Source organism: Gopherus flavomarginatus, chromosome 1 (genome assembly GCF_025201925.1).
Source record: "Gopherus flavomarginatus isolate rGopFla2 chromosome 1, rGopFla2.mat.asm, whole genome shotgun sequence".
NCBI lineage: Eukaryota > Metazoa > Chordata > Testudines > Testudinidae > Gopherus > Gopherus flavomarginatus.
Window position 1 is genome coordinate 324,258,433 of NC_066617.1, and position 20,544 is coordinate 324,278,976.

The 20,544-nt window shown below is 42.1% G+C and overlaps 1 protein-coding gene across 6 annotated transcripts in view; it reads right to left on the reverse strand.

Moving 5' to 3' along the window:
- The window catches only part of FRY (FRY microtubule binding protein), a 392,912-nt gene that overhangs the window by 171,898 nt on the left and 200,470 nt on the right, over positions 1-20,544 (reverse strand). For all 6 annotated transcript variants that reach the window (XM_050937091.1, XM_050937094.1, XM_050937090.1 and 3 more), the window contains 5 exons: positions 17,069-17,172; positions 16,443-16,551; positions 15,540-15,626; positions 8,919-9,090; positions 7,204-7,336 (listed from right to left, as the gene is read on the reverse strand). In XM_050937091.1, the coding sequence (XP_050793048.1) occupies positions 7,204-7,336; positions 8,919-9,090; positions 15,540-15,626; positions 16,443-16,551; positions 17,069-17,172 (605 nt within the window). The remainder of the gene's footprint in view (positions 1-7,203; positions 7,337-8,918; positions 9,091-15,539; positions 15,627-16,442; positions 16,552-17,068; positions 17,173-20,544) is intronic.

Sequence of the window (20,544 nt, forward strand, 5' to 3'; positions counted from 1 at the left end):
GTATCTGCTTGAGTGCCAGACCACTGATAAGGCCCTTAGCAAAAAGTCTAAGCACTAACAATATACAACAAGGAAATGTCTCAAATAAATGACTGGCTTTAGCTGTTCTTGCACACATGACTACCAAAACATTTGCTTATTTTTGTGGCCTTACTGTAAAACATATTATTTACCTCGCCACAGTACAGTATTTAAGAAGGCCCATATAATACACAGATTAAAGCACCAGATTCTGGCCCTCTATATGGCACTGGCACAGAGGATACCTCACATCACCCGCAGAGCACTTAGGAATTTGGAAGTAGGGAGAGAGTGGGGCGGCACAGCCAGCGGCCAGAGCATCTATGTTGATCCCCAGCTGATGTAACAACCTCTTGGAGGCTGTTACCAGCTGGTACAATTTATAGCGACCCTAAGTGTGCTCTAAATTGTGCAATGGCCAAACTGCTTCCTGGCAGCCCTGAGGATTGGGTGAGCATAAAGCTGTCTCAGAACCAAGGCCAGGGCCAAAATTTTGAAATTTCCTAACATCAGGCTAAGTTTCAACCAATGACTATCTTAATGACAGATATTGCAACAAGCATGGCTTCTAGTTGTGCCACTTCCTATGAATATTACAAATATTTCTGTGAGAATGCAGGAGTAGAGTAGAAATCCTTCCTATAGTCTCCAAAAAATGATCATTAATTTGACTATTTTTACCAAATCTTCTGCTATTTGGCTATCTGGCATTAGTAACCCATATAAATAAACTAACCAAAGTAAAATATGCTAACAGGCATGGTTTTCCACACAATTAATTATACTGCTCTACAGCCAAAATGCTTCTGAAATAAATGTAGTCCAACTTTACTAATTGCGGGTCACTGATAACGAAAATGATGCTTAAAATTGTTGATTGGCTCTAGTTTTCAAGATATGCTATTGGGTCAGTATATACGACCCTTGACTTGTGAATGGCGGAGGAGAAGTGAGTTATAAAGGGAAGGGATCTCAATTTAAACCAGAAATGACTAAAATACATCTTTGACTGGATCTATGAATAAATCTATGACTGGGTTTGGACAGTACTTGCTTTTTAGGCAAAACAATGAATGATGCAATCTGAAGCTGGTATTGCGTCATACATGATATGAATTACATCATGTTATTCCTAGAAGTCATGGATGATGCAATCATAACGAAGCTTACATCACTCTGCTGAATAAATTGCCCTATATCAGCTCTAGAAATCATACAGTGTCGTGCTCTCTTATTTGTCAGTGTTTGATTTTGCAAAGGGACACATTTCTGTTTAGCCAAAGTGAGCAGAGATGCCTCGTACTTGTGTGAACAGTGCAGATAACTTCTGCTATGTTGTGGTGAAGTGACTTTTGCATCACAAAAGCGCAGTCTAACCACTATGGTTAAGAAAGCCTATCACCTTTCTTTTGGCTGCAAAATTGGAGATCAGGACAAGAGGTGGGCCCCACACATATGCTGCAACACTTGTGCAACAAATCTTCGCCAGTGGTTGAACAGGAAAAGGAAATCTATGCCTTTTGCAGTGCCAATGATTTGGAGAGAGCCAACAGATCATAGCAGCAATTGTTACTTCTGCATGGTGCCTCCAGTTGGGAAAGGTGTGTCAAAGAAGAAAAAGTGGACTGTGCATTATCCAAACATTCCATCAGCTATACGCCCAGTACCCCACGGAGAAGGACTGCCAGTTCCTGATGCACCAGAATCATTCTCACTTGAGTCAGACGAGGAAGAGGATGAAACTTCTGGTCCTGCACCATCAATGTCACAGGACCCACATTTTCTCCCATCTTCCTCCTCTGAACCACACCTCATAACACAAGGTGAACTGAATGACCTTGTCAGGGATTTGGAACTACCCAAGAGTAAGGCAGAGCTGTTGGGCTCCAGACTACAGCAGTGGAATCTCCTGGCAGGCTATCAGGGCAAATGGAGCCCATCAATGCTTGCAGACTATTGCTGGACAGTGACAAGAGATGCTCCATTTAATGAATACAAGAGACAAGCCAAGAAGCGCCGAGTAGACACTGAATAGGACTAAACTATGTACATAATAGTTTTTTGCCTTTTGTTTCATAATAAATTTTATTTATAGAACCCTTTTGCTGATTTTTAAAGTGTTACATAAACAGGACAGGTGAAATATTATCATGTAAAGCAACCATAAACACATGAAAAGACCTAGGTTTACAATTTATGATTAAAACTCTATCTACACAATATACATAGACATAAAATGTAAAAACTTAAATATCTTAGAAACAGTAGCCAATCAGTTGTTTTAATTGTCATATTTGAATTCAGCACATCAAAATACATAATAAATGTCACATTTTATCTCTGAAGCAGACGACTTCTCAAAAATTGTAGACCAGTGTTATTTGTATTGCAATAGCACCCAGAGGCCCCAATCAAGATCAGTACCTCACTGTGGCAGGGACACTACAAAAATGTATAATAAGGGAGAGACTCTGTCTTGAAAATCTTACAGTCTAAACAGACAAACCAAGGCAGAGAGAATTGATGAGACTTTCCCAAAGTCACAGAACCCAGCTCTCCTGAGTGCCAGTCCAGTACCCTCTCTAAACTACATAGGCTATTAAATTTGGATATCTTATTCTCATGATAAATAACACAGATGGCATGAATTTAGAAACACTTAAACAAGATTAGAGAACATCACCGTTTTAATGCATTCTTGAAACTATTAATGTTACAAACACAGCCTATACTTATTATAACATGAAGATATGAATTTAATAGTAGCTTTGTGGCCCTACTTGGCAGCCATTATTTCTTAGCACATTTTCATACATTCATCAGCTTTAATTTGGACTGTCAAAAGTATAACAAATCCAAATAAATGTTCAATGTACTCTGCTTCCACTGTACAATGCATGAATATTATTTTTCATGATGAATTACTTAATAATATCTGTACCTTAAAGTGCATCTTTTCATTACTGGATCTAAATGCACTTCACAAGTAAATCTGAATTTACTTGTGAAGTGCATTTAGATCCACTAATGAAAAGCATGATGTAAGAGCTAGGCATTGCTATTATCTCTAAACTATAATTTTTCATCTGAGAATTTAACAATCTAATACTGGTGATCTGTCCTAGTACTTCATTAATACCAATACCACTACAGGATGAAATGTGCAGGGCTTCTAGGCAGACAAAGCAGGTTCAGTATTAGACATTTAATTAGTATACAATTCTTTACTAGCAGTGACTCGGGCTAATAGTTTGTGCGTTGAGTGGAAGCTTGTGAACAGTTCAAGAATAAACCTTTATAATGGTAGATGTGAAAATATTTATAAATATTATGTCTCTAGGTTGTTCCAGTAGTCTAGCAACTCTTCAGAGCACACCTACGGGAGGATCCAAATCTGACAAGACTTCATGTTGAGACATTATTTGGGCTAGAGAGGGTGCTCTGGACATAGCAGGCAAGATTTTACTACGGAATGGCTGACATAGCTCTGCAATAATCTCTTTGATTGATTCAGGAACCCATATGATGAATTCTGGATGAAGTTGCTTCCACCTGTTTTCAGCTGAAAGGACAGTGTTTGCAAGTTGAGGGTGGGAAATTAAAGCAGATTAGAAAGGAATTAAGTATCAGAGGGGTAGCCGTGTTAGTCTGGATCTGTAAAAGCAGCAAAGAGTCCTGTGGCACCTTATAGACTAACAGACGTTTTGGAACATGAGCTTTCGTGGGTGCATCTGACGAAGTGGGTATTCACTCACAAAAGCTCATGCTCCAAAACGTCTGTTAGTCTATAAGGTGCCACAGGACTCTTTGCTGCTTTTATAGAAAGGAATTGTTTTTTAAGTCTACAAAAATTATTACGGTAATTGTAAAAAAAAAAAAATGTGTACATGCAACTTTGGCATATGACGGCTTTGAGTGCAGTGCAGACATTGGTAGACCCCTGAGTGGATACAAAATTTTTATCCACATCTGATCTGCGATCTGCAAAGATGGTCTGTGGATGTGGATATCCAGGGATGTAAGTGGATATCCGCAGACTTACAGGGATCTAGATATAAAATTTGGATCTGCATCCATCCACAATCTGCAAATATAAAGCAGATACCCACAGAGTGCAGGGCTCTAGCAATCGGAGGCTCTGCAGACATTTAGGAATTATGAGAGAGATTTTAATGATTTTGTTCAGTTTTGGGAGAGGGAGGGCCTGTCTACACTTTGGCCAATCCTGGAGGACTGGGTACTTCAGTACATGGTGTCAGTGGCAAGCCAGGGGCTGGCATCATCAGCCATCTCTACTTTCCTATTGGGACTTACATTTGTCAGTAGGCTGAATGGTTATCAAGCTGCTTGTGGCGGGATTTCCGTTGGGAGGCTTATAGTGGGGTAATCATCAAGCACTGGCCCCAAAGACAACCCACATCGCCCCATCACTGTTAATACACTTAAGGTTTTGGTGAAAATTCCTTATCTCATATGTCGTTTTGAACAAGAGGCAACCTTTGTCAGGGTGGCATTCCTAGTAGAATTTTTGGGGGCTTTAAGGATCAGCAAATTAGTGCCTGGGCCATTGAGGGACACTTTGGGAAGGGCTTTGGAACTGAGGCATTTACATTGTGAGGATGATTAGCTATCTTAACATTGAGGATGTCAAAGATAGATTTGGGAGGCCGGTGTCAATCCATTATACTGTAGGAAGGTGGCGAGGAGAGACTCTGCCCTGTGGGGGCCATGAGGGCATATACTGCAATAAGACCAATTAAAGATGGGACCCTCTTTATTCACAGTGTCGGATCAGGGTGGCTACAGCGATGGTGCAGCTGGGCCTGGGGGCCAAGGCAATTCAGGCAATTGGGCGCTGGCATTCTAATGAATACAGAATGCATGTGAAACCGCAGGCTGGGAATCAGAAATAATTTTGCTTATGTTTCCATTTCAGACAATTGCAGATGGGTCAGGCAGCCAGTGGTGAACACAAGAGTGGCCATAGTGAGTCAGACCAAAGGCCCATCTAGCCCAGTATCCTGTCTTCTGACAGTAGCCAATGCCAGGTGCCCCAAAGGGAATGAACAGAACAGGCGTGGATGTGTGGGTACAATATTGTGTATACAGTGCACAGGCTGGCTTCCAGGTTGACAGGAGGTTCACAGCTCAGCCTCAGTGGTGAAGCAATCCAGAGATAGCATGGCAGGAGGGGCATGATACGGCACCAGTGGATGCCCCTTGTATACTCTGGTGACCGGATGTGACTGTAGTTCACCTGGGGGGATGATCTGGGAAAGTTTAAAGGGGTAGACTTGATGTTCAGAAACAAGAGGGACTTGGTACAGATTCTATACATTTTCTCAGGAGTAAAAATTATTTGGTCTGATGCAAGGTGTTGAGTAATGAAGCCCCCACGGGTTGACAAGGCTAGGAGACATGTGAACAGGGAGGTGGCCAAGTTCATATGTAGTCAAGCCGGGTTGGTAATTTCTCATGTAAGCATAGTTTACGGGGCACCAGAGTTATTCAGGGAGAATGGGGTCAACCTATCTGACTGGAGAGCTGATCTATTTTTGGCTGACATTAAAGAAGGCCTCAGTAAATACCTGGCTAAGTATGGGGAGGAGGCAGCCAAGCAAATACCTGGCACCACTTTGCAGCCGATGTCCAGTGCAAGTACTTCATAGAGATTGGATACGTTGATCAGATAAAATGGATTACTCAAGGATTTAAAGGAGGCATTCTTTAAAGGAGCAGAGAAAGAGGGTTTGGGGCTCCCACGACTAGCATGGCAGGGAGTCAAACCATCTCCCCCCTTTTTTTCCCCTCTTAACAAGTGACATAGTATGTCTGCCTGGGCTGGAAAAAAAGTATGTGTGTCAAGACCTTTAATTTTTCCTAAAAAGCTTGGACACCCAAAATGCTTTGAAATGGCTGTGAGCACTGAAGAGCATTATGGGTATCATGATATGAAAAAACATACCAAGCATAATACTTTGACGCTGAATTAGCATTATTATTATTTACATAGTAACATTGGTGTGCATGATGTTTAATAGAAAGAAAAGATGACAAGGTTCCTGACCCAAAGAGCTTACAATCTAATTTAGACTAACAGAGCAATGGGAACCAACAAAGGAGGACAGAAGAAAGGCAGTTAAAACACAAAGGTTATTCACTGCTGTAACAACAGCTGGATTTCAGCCAATTAGTGGAGTTGATTGGGTATTTGTTGTACTGCAGGTAAGTTGGCCATTTTGTCTGACAAACCTCTCTACTGGCCTCTCTACTGCCATATCTCTCCAATGGCCTCATTCCCTACAAGAGGCAAGCTTCCCTTAAAGGGCTGGCTCTCTGATTGTACAAGAACTCGCTCAGTCCCTCCCACAACAAGGATGGGCAATGTCTGTCCAATGATCCGGCTCCTCTTTCCATCAAGGCAGTTCTCTGCAAGGGGCCGCCCTGCTTCCTTCATCACATGACACCTCAGATTGCTCTGTTTCTAGTAAAAATCCCTTTCCTCTAGAACAATCAACAAGAGAACTTGTTCAGTGACTCACACTGGATGTATTTATGAATGCACCAGTGAAGAAATGCTCCTTTTAACCCTCTAAAATTTGAGGCCATCACCACAAGATGACTTGGGACTGTAATGAAGGTTTGATTTTTGACTGTAGGCATGGACATTGAGAGGAAATTTCAAAACTTATTATTAACTGTAGTTCTCAAAATTCACTGCCACCATTTTGAAGTTCAGTGATGGCAGAAATATTTAGCAACAGTGGTCTGAGTCATTCCTTTGCATACTCTGCTGATAGGTCTGCATTGTGGACACTGGTGCTTTTTATACTACCTTCCCATTCCTAAAATTCTGAGGTAATTTTGGCTGCTTTAGGGGAGTAAATGCAATTCCCAAAATTACCACATGCATGCAAATAAACACTAAAATCCAGAAAAACAAAGCTATATTTTCTGATGAAGAGAGGGGGTGACATCACTGACTGTTCCTGCTGTACCCACAAATTGTGGATTTCACAAAAGGCACTAAGTGTATGCATTAGCAAATTGTACTTGTTATACTCTGTCCCTATGACAGCTAAGGCAGAACTTGAGACTGGTTGGAAAAAATAAAGCAAAAGTTCCTTTGGAGGTTTTTTTCCAATCATACAGGATTTTGCTTTGCTTTCATTTAACACTCACGTGATCATGTCTTCAGGTTCCTTGTTTAACATCTGTATGTTAGTTAGCATCATGCATCGTCCAACTTCTTTATCAAGATGTCTTAGTATGTTGTCCACAGCTTTTCTTACTTGAGAATAATACAGTGACATACCTGTAAAATATATATTTCAATTTTTAAAGAAGAACATAATATTAATTGAGATTCAGGCATTTTGAAGAAGGGAGAGCTTATTCCAGTAGTGCTACAAGAACAGCACTAAGTTTTAACTATGATATAACCTATTGCCTCAACTACTACATCCTGATTCAGAGTCAGCTCGGCCACCCTTTCTCTTGGGGAGTAGTGCCTTACTCTGAGAGTAGTCCCAGTGATCTGGACTACTTATGGAGAAAGATACTAACACAGCCTTAGTAGCTTAGTAACTGAAATCTGGCTGTAAGTGATTAAATGGAAACTGAATTTTGTATAATTATAGTCCACGTCCTTAAAAGCTTTATTATATAGTTAGCCATCCTCTGAGACTTTGAGAGCTTTAAAAAATCCTGACAAAAATAAAGGTTCTGAGCAAGCAGCTAATCTTAAAATTAACATAAAAATTGGATTTGAACTAGCTCTCAAAATACTCTTTTGGTATGAAAAATTAGATCATGCTGTTTTGTATTAAATATAATATTAGTTTCATGCTGTGATACACTAGCTAATGGAAATCAGGTACTTTAAAAGTAGGTATAATTTTCACAATTAAAAATGTAAACCTCAAAACATAACAGTTCCTACTTTAGGCTGAGTTTTTCAAAGAATCCTAAGGAAACTTTATATAAATCACCACCAATCAAGAAGTATTTCTTAATCTGCTTTTCTCTAACCATTTCACTTTTTAGCAGATAAAGCCAGTTGAAATGACCTCAACATTCAACTTGCTTCATATGTCCTGGTAGAGTGGGAAACATATGAATAAGTAACCTACCATGACTTTATATTACATTGAACATGAATAATTGACTCTCCATTTCATTTCAGAATTAGAATTCTGTTTATTAAAAAAACAATGAATGCAGCCTCACTAAGTGGAAACCAGACTGTTTAAAGCAGGTGCTAAATATTTTGCTGCAAAACTATAGTAACAAGAAATAAATTAGTAACAAGAATTCAATCCTGCAGACTTTTACTACTAGCTGCAGAGCTTACTAACGTGAGTAGTAATTGAAATAAATATGATTAGCACTAATACCTAGTAGTAAACGTTTATAGAATTGGGCCTTAAATTTTTATGGTTTTTATTATCATGATTATATACTATAGTACATAAAAGTCTTTTTCATTGGTGGGGAATTATACTGTACTTGCACTTAAAAGTTTCTTCCAGTACTTAAAATATAGATAGTCTACAACTGATGGTGTTTCTCAAACTGGTGGATACATGTGGAGAACAAACACTGTATTTCAATTACTAGCAGGGAAACTGACTAAACAAACAAATATTCAGCATTCAGAAGATTTATCGATTTACCTACATACTCAATGAATCACAAAATATATTCCAATAAGCTTAAATTTCAGAAAGTAGAATTAATCAGTCTAAAGGATATATTTCACTAAAAAATAGATGATAAATAAAAATACAAATAAAGACATATCTATATTAAAATTTTCTATATATTCACTTAGGAGTCTTGTAGATGGTTACAGTGGTCATTATAAGTTTTCACATTATTACATGCCTGTTACTGACCTATCATTTTGGCTTCCTCCTCTGTGAGAGTTTTGCTTAAGTAAGTTTTCTTCACTCTTAGAGTGTTTCCAGAAGGAAGGACAGCTCCAGTAACTGGCATTGGAGGTTCACCATCTTTTTGCTGTAAGCTATCAGCAATCACCAAGAAAGCTCTCAGACCAATATTCATTCTCTGTAAAGTTCAAAATGTGAATGAATAGCATAATCAAATAATTACCACCCTTTTCACATTTCAAAAAACACATTATTCAGAAATAAAATTTTGCTATACCAAATCTGAATAAATTAATTTACAGAGATATTTCCCTCTGCCAAAATCTGAACAGAATAAAATGTTTCTACTCAACCACATTAAATGTTAGCACATATATCTATGTCTATAAAGCAAACTTCATACAGTTGTGTCAGTTACAAAAAATCTATGGTATAACCACTCAACAATATTTCCTACAATGTATCTTGTATTAAATAAGGCTAAAATAAAAAATGGTTACTCACCTTCTTGTAACTGTTGTTCTTTGAGATGTGTTGTTCATGTCCACCCAATCAAGTGTGCGTGTGCTGCGTGCACTACAGCTGGAAGATTTTTCCCCTAGCAGTATCCAGAGGGTTGGCTGGGCATCCCCAGAGTCGCGCCTACATGGCACCCAATATGGGGCCCTGCCAACCTGACCTCCCCTCAGTTCCTTCTTGCTGGGGACTCTGACTGAGTGGTAGAAAGGAAAGTATTGGAATGGACATGAACAACACATCTTGAAGAACAACAGTTACCAGAAGGTGAGTAACTGTTTTTTTCTTCTTTGAGCGCTTCTTCATGTCAGTTCCAATCAGGTGAACCACAAGCCACAGTTTAGGAGGCAGGGTTGGAGTTGTCCAGATTGTAGTACCATTTTATCAAAAGCCACGTTGTCTCCGGCCTGCTGGGTGATTGCGTAATGTGTGGTGAAACTGCGTATGGAGGACCACGTCGCTGCCCTGCATATTTCCTGGATAGGAACCTGAGCCAGGAAAGCGGCTGAAAAGGCCGGCGCCCTGGTGGAGTGTGCAGTGATTGGAGGGACAAGCACTACTGCCAGGTTGTAGCACTCTCGGATGCAGGATGAGATCCACAACAAAATTCATTTAGAGGAGACTGGAAGACCTTTTATCCTGTCTGCCACGGCCACAAACAGTTGAATGGACTTCCGAAACAGTTTCATTCTTTCAATGTAAAAGGCTAATCCTCTACAGATGTCCAATGAGTGAAGCCTCTGCTCCCTGATGCTCGAGTGTGGTTTAGAAGAGCAGACTGGGAAGAAGACGTCCTGGTTGATATGAAACTGGGAGACAACCTTCGGGAGGAATGCAGGATGTGGCATGAGCTGAATCTTGTCCTTATAGAACACCATTTAAGGGCGCTCTGATGTTAGGGCCTTGAGCATGGACACCCTCCTGGCTGAGGTTATCGATACCAGAAATGCCAGTTTGTATGACAGGTAAAGCAGGGAACAAGTCGCCAGTGGTTTGAAGGGTGGCCCCATCAATTTGGACAGGATCAGATTGAGATCCCAGGTCGAGATCGGCTGCCTGACTTGCGGGTATAACCTGTCGAGACCTTTCAGGAAACGGCTGTCCATAGGATTGATGAAGATTGACCGGCCCGCCGCGCCTGGATGGTAGGCAGAGATGGCGGCCAAGTGAACCTTTATTGATGACATGGACATCTTGAGATGGAGGAGATAGTCTAAGTGGCATGGAGACATGCATCAGAAATGAACACTGCTGTGCTGACCAGATTGAAAATCTCTTCCACTTGGCAAGGTAGGCAGCCCTGGTGGAAGGCTTCCTACTGCCAAGGATGTCTCATCTAAACTGGTCCAAGCAAGAGAGCTCTGCTGGATTCAGTCACTGAGCTTCCACGCTGTGAGGTGCAATGGCTCGAGGTTTGGGTGTTGAAGGAGGCCGTGGTCCTGGGTTAGGAAGTCCGGGAAGAGCAGCAAGGTGACTGGAGCATTTCCAAGAGTGATGTGTACCAGTGCTGGCGGGGCCAGGCTGGAGCTATCAATATCACTGAAGCTTTCTCCCTTCATACCTTGAGGAGCACCTTGTGAATGAGCGGTATGGGTGGAAACGCGTATAAGAGATGACCTCCCCGTGGGAGGAGGAACGCATCTGCAATAGAGCCCGGACTGTGATTCACGAAGGAGCAAAACTTCTGGCACTTCCTGTTGCGTCGTGTGGTGAACAGGTCTATCTGGGGAAAGCCCCTGAGTTCACAATGTCCAGACGAAGGGACCACTCGTGGCCTTGGAACAACCTGCTGAGATAGTCCTCCAACTTGTTCTGTACTCCAGGGAAGTACAGTGCTTGCAGGTGTATTGAATGATCTACATAGAAGACCCACAGCATGAGGGCTTCCTGGCACAGGGGCGAGGAGTGTGCACCCCACCGTTTGTTGACATAAAACATCGCCGTGTTGTTGTCTGCCATAACTGATACACATCTCCCTGTTAAGTGGGCTCTGAAAGTCTGGCATGCCAGGAGTACTGCTCTCAGCTCTCTGACGTTGATGTGGAGAGCGAGTTCTGCCTGAGACCAGAGGTCTTGTGTCTTGAGGTCTCCCAAATGTGCTCCCCAGCCCATAACTGAGGGAGAGAGACGGCTGACGGCTGGTAGTACGGGCTCCCACACATACTACCTGTGTTGAGCTACTATTGGAGGGCATCGACGACGAGCGAGGTAGAGTCACAACCCTGTCCAAACAGTCCCGAGCCAGCCGATACACCAAGGTTAGCCACAACGGGAGAGGCCGGAGTCTGAGCCTGGTGCATTGCACCACAAAGGTACAAGCGGCCATGTGTCCTAGAAGTTTCAGGCAATTCCTTGCTGTGGTGGTGGGGAACTGTCTGAGACCTCTTATGATGTTGCTGAAGGACTGAAACCTTGCTTTCAGGAGGTATGCCCTAGCTTGTGTTGATTTCAGTACTTCCCCTATAAACTCTATCCTCTGAACTGGGGACAGCATTGATTTCCCCTCGTTCAGAAGGAGGCCCAGTTCGTCAAATGTTGTTCTTATGAAGTCAACTTGCACCTCCATTTGAGTCCTGGATTGGCCCTTGATGAGCCAGCCATCGAGGTACGGGAACACCTTTACCTGCCACCTGCGCAGGAACATGCCATGACTGCCATGCACTTAGTGAACATGTGAGGTGCTGCTGACAGGCTGAATGGGAGGACTGTGAAATGGTAGTGGGTGCTGTTCACCATAATCCTGAGGTATTTTCTGTGGGACGGAGTTATTGCTATGTGAAAGTACGCATCCTTCAAGTTGAGGGCGGCATACTAGTCTCCTGGATCTAATGATGGGATGATGGAGGCCAAAGAGACCACGTGGAACTTGAGCTTCTTCATGAACTTGTTGAGTTCTCGCAGGTCTAGGATGGGCTTGAACCCACCTTTGGCTTTCGGTATTAGGAAATACCGGGAATAGAAACCCTTACCCTTCTGCTCCTGAGGAACCTGTTCCACTGCCCCAGTGAAAGGAGCGAGTGCACGTCCTGTATAAGGAGTTGCTCATGAGAAGGATCCCTGAAGATGGACTAGGAAGGAGAGTGGAAGGGCAGAAGGGCACAGAATTGGATGGGGTATCTCCTCTCTACCGTGCGGAGCACCCAGCAGTCCAAAGTGATACGGGACCAGGTCCAGTAGAAGGGGGATAGTCGGGACGAAAAGGTAAGGTGGGGTAGATCCAGTTCTTGTCCTGGTGTGCAGTCTTCAACCACACCTTCAAAAGGTCGGTTTGGGGCTCAAAGGTAGCTTGGGTTGGCCAGACCTCTGACCTGAGATGGGTGTGGCCTTCTCCTGACGCCCCTATTCCTCCTCCAGGAACCGTCCTGTTGGTTTTGTTGGTAAAACCGCTGAGGAGGCTGCAGCCTGAAGTGCCTGTGCTGTTTAGTGGGGATGCGTATGCCCAGGGACTTGAGTCTTTTAAACTGTGCAGTCTCCTGTCTGTCTTTTCAGAGAAAAAGGCCGGACCTTCAAAGGGTAGGTCTTGGATGGTCTCTTGGACTTTGTAAGGAAGCCCAGAGACCTTGAGCCAAGAGGACCTTCTCATGGCCATCCCTGTAGCCATGGTTCGGGCTGCTGCATTGGCACGATCAAGAACCGCCTGCAAGGAGGCCTAGAAATAAATTTGCCTTCCTCCACCAAAGCATTAAATTTGGAGCGGGAGTCTGGTGGCAATAGCTCGGCAAACTTGACCATTGCTCCACAGGCGTTAAAGGAGTACTAATGATGGCCTGCTGGTTTGAAATGCGGAGCTGCAAACCACTGGTGTAGACGACTTTTCTCCAGAACAAGTCCACCTTTTTCGCCTCCTGATTTTTAGGGGATGGCCCCTGAAACCCCTGACACTCCCTTTGGTTTGCAGCATTCACCACCAAAGAGTTGGGTGGAGGGTGGGAATAGAGACGCTCATATCCCAGGAGGGGATGAAATAGCGTCTCTCTTTTCTCTTCACTGTAGGGGGCAAAGATGCCAGCGTCAGCCACAAAGTTATTGTGGTCTCAATTATAGTTTTGATGAGTGGCAGCGCAATGCGCAAGGGCCCAGAGGGGGTGAGGATGTCCACCCTGGGAATAGCATCTTCTACCAACTCCTCTGCCTGGATCCCCAGGTTCTGGGCCACCCTGCACAACAATGTTGCAGGACCCTGCTATCTTCCAAGGCGGGGTCCATTGACATGCCTGAAACGGCCTCATCTGGGAGGAGGAGGCCAGGAGCACCAGCACATGGCCTTGGTCACTGCCCTCAGCCCCAAGAGGGTCACGTTGTTCATTGGGCTGCTATAACGCGGGTGTCGCAGTCACTGGTGCAGAGGAGTTCAGTGCCGAGATGGTCGTCGGTGCAATGGTGCTCACCAGTACCAGGGCGTCACCGGTGCTGGGGTGGTCACCAGCGCGGAGGCCTGAGCAGCAAGCAGAGATATCGGCGGCGTCTCTGGTGCCAGCTGCTGCGTGGAGATGAAAGATGCCGACATGACCAACACCGACCTGGATCTCGATGCCTGGCTCTGACCCTGGGTTTGATGATAGGCCCAGGGAGTCCAAAAGAGCCACTGAGCTGGTGGTTGCCATTGAGGTGGCCACGGAGCTAGAGGAGGCTGATGGTGTCGCCAAGATCTAGACCTCCTGCTGCTGGACCTATCTGACTGATAAGACTCTGGCTCAGACTCCAAGGTCTCCAAAACGGAAGACCACAGAGGAGCAATACTGGGTCACGCCGATGAGTAGTGCCGGGCCTCTGAGGATTGGTGCGGTCCCCCCATGTGGGCGGCCGGCACCAGGGAGTGGTGTCGTCGAGATGGGGAGCAGTTCAACATCATCTCCGGCTTGTCCCTAGATGGGCTAGGTGACCGGGTTATGACCAGTGCTCATCCCACCTTGGAGAAGGCAGTGCTGTGAGGCGAAAAAGGTCCTGTGCCACCTCAAAAGTCTCTGGAGAGGAGAGGAGTTGAATATCCCGGCTATGACAGTCTGGAGAATGGTAGTGGGCCGGACTTGACTCGAACTCCCTGGGCGGTGGGGGCCCAATGTAGGCTGGATGGGCTGAGGCCTCCCTGTCACTGGCTCCTAAGGCTTAGGATGGGGAGAACGCCCTCTCTCCGGCCTCTTTTTCTTCTGGAGCACCGTGGATGAAGACCGGCAGCCACCAGAAGTCTTATACTTGGCACCGGTTCGGTGTCAGGAGTCCTTAGCCTCCTTCCTTGGTACCGGCCTACATGCTGTCGGTGCCAGTGCACTGCACACAGAGGAGGAACTCGGCACAGGCTCCACAAACTCTGAGTCAGACTGTGGGCAGAGGGCTGCCTTCATGAGAACAATTCTAAGTCTCTACTCATGATCCCTAAGGTTCCTCGGCCGAAACTCTTTGCAAATGTGGCACTTGTCCTTTTGGTGACTCTCACCAAGACACTTCAAACAAGAAGTGTGTGGGTCGCTCATTGGCATCAACTTACCGCAGATTTCACTTGGTTTGAATCCCGGCAACCGAGGCATACCCTGGTGTTGGCACTTGTCCTTTTGGTGACTCTTGCCAAGGCACTTCAAACAAGAAGTGTGCGGGTCGCTCCTTGGCATCAATTTATCACAAACTTCACATGGTTTGAATCCCAGCAACTGAGGCATATCCTGCTGTTGGGGGACGAAACGGGCAGGAGGAGGGGGCAACCCCTCAACAGAAACTTAGAGAAACTACTAACACTGCTAATACTACTAACTAAGAATTTAACTGTATAGAAATGACAGTGGGATACTCCTAGAGGCGCTTGCAGAAGCAAGAGCAAGGGAAGTTCCAGCTAGCCATCACTGGCAGTAAGAAGGAACTGAGGGAGGGTCGGGTTGGCAGGGCGCTATATTGGGCGCCATGTAGGCGTGATTCAAGGGGGCTCCCAGGCTGACTCTCCGGATACTGCCAGGGGAAAAATCTTCTGGATGTTGTGCATGCAGCACGCACACACCTGCTTGGAACTGACGTGAACAAGCACTTGAAGAAGATTATAAATTATTCTGAGCACTCGAAATTAAAGCTGAACATAATGCAATAAATACACATTTCAGTAAAAAGCGTGTATGTATGTCATACCTCTGGATTGAGACTGAAAGCTTTTGCTGGTTTTCCAACACAAAGAAAGTCAAAAATAATTTCTTTCATTGCAAAATCTAAACGTTCCTAAAATGGAAAAAAGAATTGTTACAAATCATAGGAAATTGCTTCTTTTGTTAAAGGCAATAGAAATATTGAAGCAGGATGTCATCAGGATTTATGTACATTTATTTAGGATCAGATTTTCAAAAGTGCACAGCACCCACAACTTGTTCCAGACTTTCAGTAGTGCTCAGCTCTTATTCCAACTCCTATCTAAATGGAAGTTGCTGAGTATTGGGCATTTTTGAAAATCTGGCCGCTTAATTTAGGTACCTAAATGACCGACTTTGAAAGTCTCTTTTTGAATTATTTAAATTTCTCTTGAGAAATTGTAGTACTAATGTGTTATTTTATAAAACAAAAGTCTATTCACAGATGCAAAACATCTAAAATTCAGCAAAGCATTTAAGTATATGCTTAAGTGCATCCCCGTTTAGCAAAGCACTTAAGCGAGAGCTTAATTTTAAGCACACACATAAGTGCTTTGCTAAATGGGGATGGTTTGCTGAACTGGAGCTACAGAGGAGACTAGCCTTCCTTTGATGAGTGCAAAATTTATGTGGTAAACTCCCATTAATACCAAATAACATTATGTGTGTCAATCCCTGGTGCATTAAAATGGCATTACTGGAACAGATCCTGTCACTTTCCCTTGTTTTATACCAGTGAGACTCCACTATCATTTCTAGCCTAATCCACACGCACAATTTACCATTGCCCAGGAGAAGGCTATCAATAGTGGGGGATGAATAAAGTGACACAATACTGAGTTTATTCTGCAATTAATAATTTATTAGGAAAATAAATTATTCATTACTTGGACACAGTTCTTTTCCATACCTGTGCAATGAACTGTATAATTTTCACAAAGATGTTTAGAGGCATATCCCTTGGCACCACACCACGGGACCCTTTTGGGAATAGCGTTGTGACAATGGTTATAAGTCGACTAAGAAAAGAAAAAAGCAAGCATCAGCACAGTTCCATTCCTTGCAGATGAGTGGCAGGTGTATCTTCTTGTTTAATTATCCCAAATTCTGTCTGGAAATCTTGGTCTCATTTAGAAAGCCTCAAGTATGGAAAGGCTTTTCCAAATTAAAAGGTACAATAGTACCTTGCTCTATTTCTTTGTTTCTAAGTTTGACTGAGCTATTGTTATTTTGTTATTGTGCTGCAAGCATCCACAATCCTGCCAATAACACACTTCTCTTTCTATTTCCACTATTTCCAGAAACAAAGAGTGAGTCTGTCCATATTCCGGCTCTTCCAAAAGCAAAAGCTTTTGGTATAGTAATTGCAAAAAGCGGAGAAAAATTGTTAAATGTCACAAAAAGAACATTTTATTGTGCACATTTGACAGCAGAATCTCTTCTAGGTCAAGGACACTCAGTGGAGCCACTGGACTTCTACAATGGAAACATCCACAGCAAAGGGACCTGGTTACAATTACAACTGCAAAACTTTACCTCTGGGTGGCTGTATTGCTTTCACATTTAATTCTAATCATGTAAACCCACAGTAATCTGTACAGAGACTCCAGTGCAACTCGAGCCATTTTGGGGTCTTTGTTCTAGAAGAAAAACACAAGCAAACAGTAAATTTCAGCCAGTTAAGTCTTAACTCTACAAATCCTTCTAATTTTTTCTTGGAGCAAAACCTATAAAGGAAGTTTGGGCTGCATATCCACTCTTAATGTATGCCAAAAAGTTATAGCTTTGGTACTGAGCACCACAAAAAGATGTGGAAACACATAGCTGCTTGTTGCCCAAATATAGTATTGGCACACAGAAAAACACAGAAAATTATCATTATATAGAAGTATCAGAGGGGTAGCCGTGTTAGTCTGGATCTGTAAAAGCAGCAAAGAATCCTGTGGCACCTTATAGACTAACAGACGTTTTGGAGCATGAGCTTTCGTGGGTGCATCTGAAGAAGTGGGTATTCACCCACGAAAGCTCATGCTCCAAAACGTCTGTTAGTCTATAAGGTGCCACAGGATTCTTTGCTGCTTTTACATTATATAGAATTTAATCTTAAAAGTTTTTTAAAACTTATTTCTAAATGACCCATCTTTTAAAATACTATTAAAGATTTCAGACATCCTAAGTGCCTGTGTCAGCATAAAACAGATGAGATATAGTGCAATTAAGAATCACTATGGAAACCAATCCTATCCAAATCTAGACAAAAATTTCATCTTCAATTAAGCCATCGGACTTTTGTTAATACAAATCTTATTTAATTTGTATGCATTGATATTAAGCATATACCCAATAAATGTATTATATACTACACACATTTAAAAATGACAAAATTTAAACTTAGATAGAATGACCAGTTGGACTGGGTAACATTTGAGGCTGAGAACAACATCTGTGTTGGTTTTTTTCAGAAGAGTTTGAACCAGTAAAGTCTCTTGTTTCCCCTTCATCTAGTGTGCTGCTTAGTTGTTTTAGCCTTTGGGTACCTAACTGAGATTCTGTCCACCATGTGCCTCTATCACACAGTCTTTGGGCTGAAATAATGGTCACACACCCCTCTCTGTCTTCTACAGATGGCTCCTAGCAATTGGTCCATTTAATTGCCAATCTACTGGTCCGTCCCTTGAGCTACCCTCAAAGTCTGCGGACTAGTATAGTAATTGTATTAGGACCAAACCAGAAGTGGCTGTTAGTAAAGGCACATAAATTATGAGAAATATTAGGTTTGATTATATTTTCAAGCTTCAATATCATTATTACTAATAAAAATCCATATTGACTATTACTTGAAATTAATACTTAACTTGAACTCTGAAATTATAACATGTATATTTAGTATTCAAAAAGCACTTTATATTGTCAACATGTTGTACAAATATTATCTGAAATGGTTTGAATTAGGGCTGTCGATTAATTGCAGTTAACTCACACGATTAACTCAAAAAAGTAACTGCGATTAAAAATATTAATCATGATTAATCGCACTGTTAAATAGCAATTGAAATTTATTAAATATTTTTGGATGTTTTTCTACATTTTCAAACATATTGATTTCTATTACAACACAGAATACAAAGCATACAGTGCTCACTTTATATTATATTTTATTACAAATATTTGCACTGTAAAAATGACAGATAAAAGAAATAGTATTTTTCAATTTACCTCATACAAGTACTGTAGTGCAATCTTTATCGTGAAATTGTAACTTACAAATATAGATTTTTTTTTGTTACATAACTGCACTCAAAAACAAAACAATGTAAAACTTCAGGGCCTATGAGTCCACTCAGTCCTACTTCTTGTTCAGCCAATCGCTAAGACAAACAAGTTTGTTTACATTTACGGGAGACACTGCTACCTGCTTCTTATCTACAATGTCACCTGAAAGTGAAAACAGGCATTCGCATGGCACTTTCGTAGTTGGCGTTGCACGGTATTTACATGCCAGATATGCTAAACATTCGTATGCCCCTTCGTACTTCAACCACCATTCCAGAGGATATGCTTCCATGCTGATGATGTTCGTTAAAAAAACAACGCGTTAATTAAATTTGTGACTGAACTCCTTGGGAGAGAAGTGGGGGGTATGTCTCCTGCTCTGTTTTACCCACATTCTGCCATATATTTCATGTTATAGCAGTCTCGGATAATGACCCAACACATGTTGTTTGATTTATGAACACTGTTATGGCAGATCTGACAAAACGCAAAGAAGGTACCAATGTGAGATTTCTAAAAATAGCTACAGCTCTCAACCCAAGATTTAAGAATCTGAAGTGCCTTCCAAATTCTGAGAGGGACAAGGTGTAGAGCATGCTTTCAGAAGTCTTAAAAGAGCAACACTCCGATGCGGAAACTACAGAACCCAAACCCCCCGAAAAGAAAAAAATCAACCTTCTGCTGGTGGCATCTGACACAGATGATGAAAATGAACATGTGTCGGTCCACTCTGCTTTGGACTGTTATCGAGCAGAACCCGTCATCAGTATGGATGCATGTCCTCTGGAATGGTGGTTGAAGCATGAAGGGACATATGAAGTGCATTTGGCATGTAAGTATCTTGCGAAATTAGTTACAACAGTGTCATGTGAACACCTGTTCTCACTTTCAGGTGACACAGTAAACAAGAAGTGGCACCATTATCTACTGCAAATGTTACTAAACTTGTTTGTCTGAGTGATTGGCTGAAGCAGGAATGAGTGGACTTGTAGGCTCTGAAGTTTTACATTGTTTTATTTTTGAATGCAGTTATTTTTTTGTACATAATTCAGCATTCGTAAGTTCAACTTTCATGATAAAGAGATTGCAGGATAGTACTTGTATTAGGTGAATTGAAATATACTATTTCTTTTGTTTTTTACAAAGCAAAGATTTGTAGTAAAAAAAAAACAAAGTGAGCACTGTACACTTTGTATTCTGTGTTGTAATTGAAATAAAAATATTTGAAAATGTAGAAAACATCCAAAAATATTTAAATAAATGGTATTCGATTATTATTTAACAGTGCAATTAATCGTGCAATTAATTGTGATTAATAGTGCAATCAATTTTTTTAATTGCATGACAGCCCTAGTTTGAATACAATTTTATAGTGAAAATTATTCACCATAAATTTAATTTAAAGTCATTACTAAATTCTATATCAGCTTATAAATAGTAAAATGTTTTCAAATATATTACAGAAGACACAAAGCACATTATTTTTGTATTGGCTTCCTTGCAGATTAAAAGTGTAGAGATACAGACATCTACACTTTATATTATCATTGGCAAATCACATTTTAAAATAAAACAGTTCCTCTACATCCATGATCTGAATAGCTGTCTTCAGTAATACTGAACAGCCTCCCAGCTATAAGACAGTTTTGGTGGAGCTGCTAGGAATGACCTTCCTAAATAACAGAACTGGAAAAAAACAGGGTTATGCTTCCACCAGGGGAGGGCAAGGTCCCTGGGCC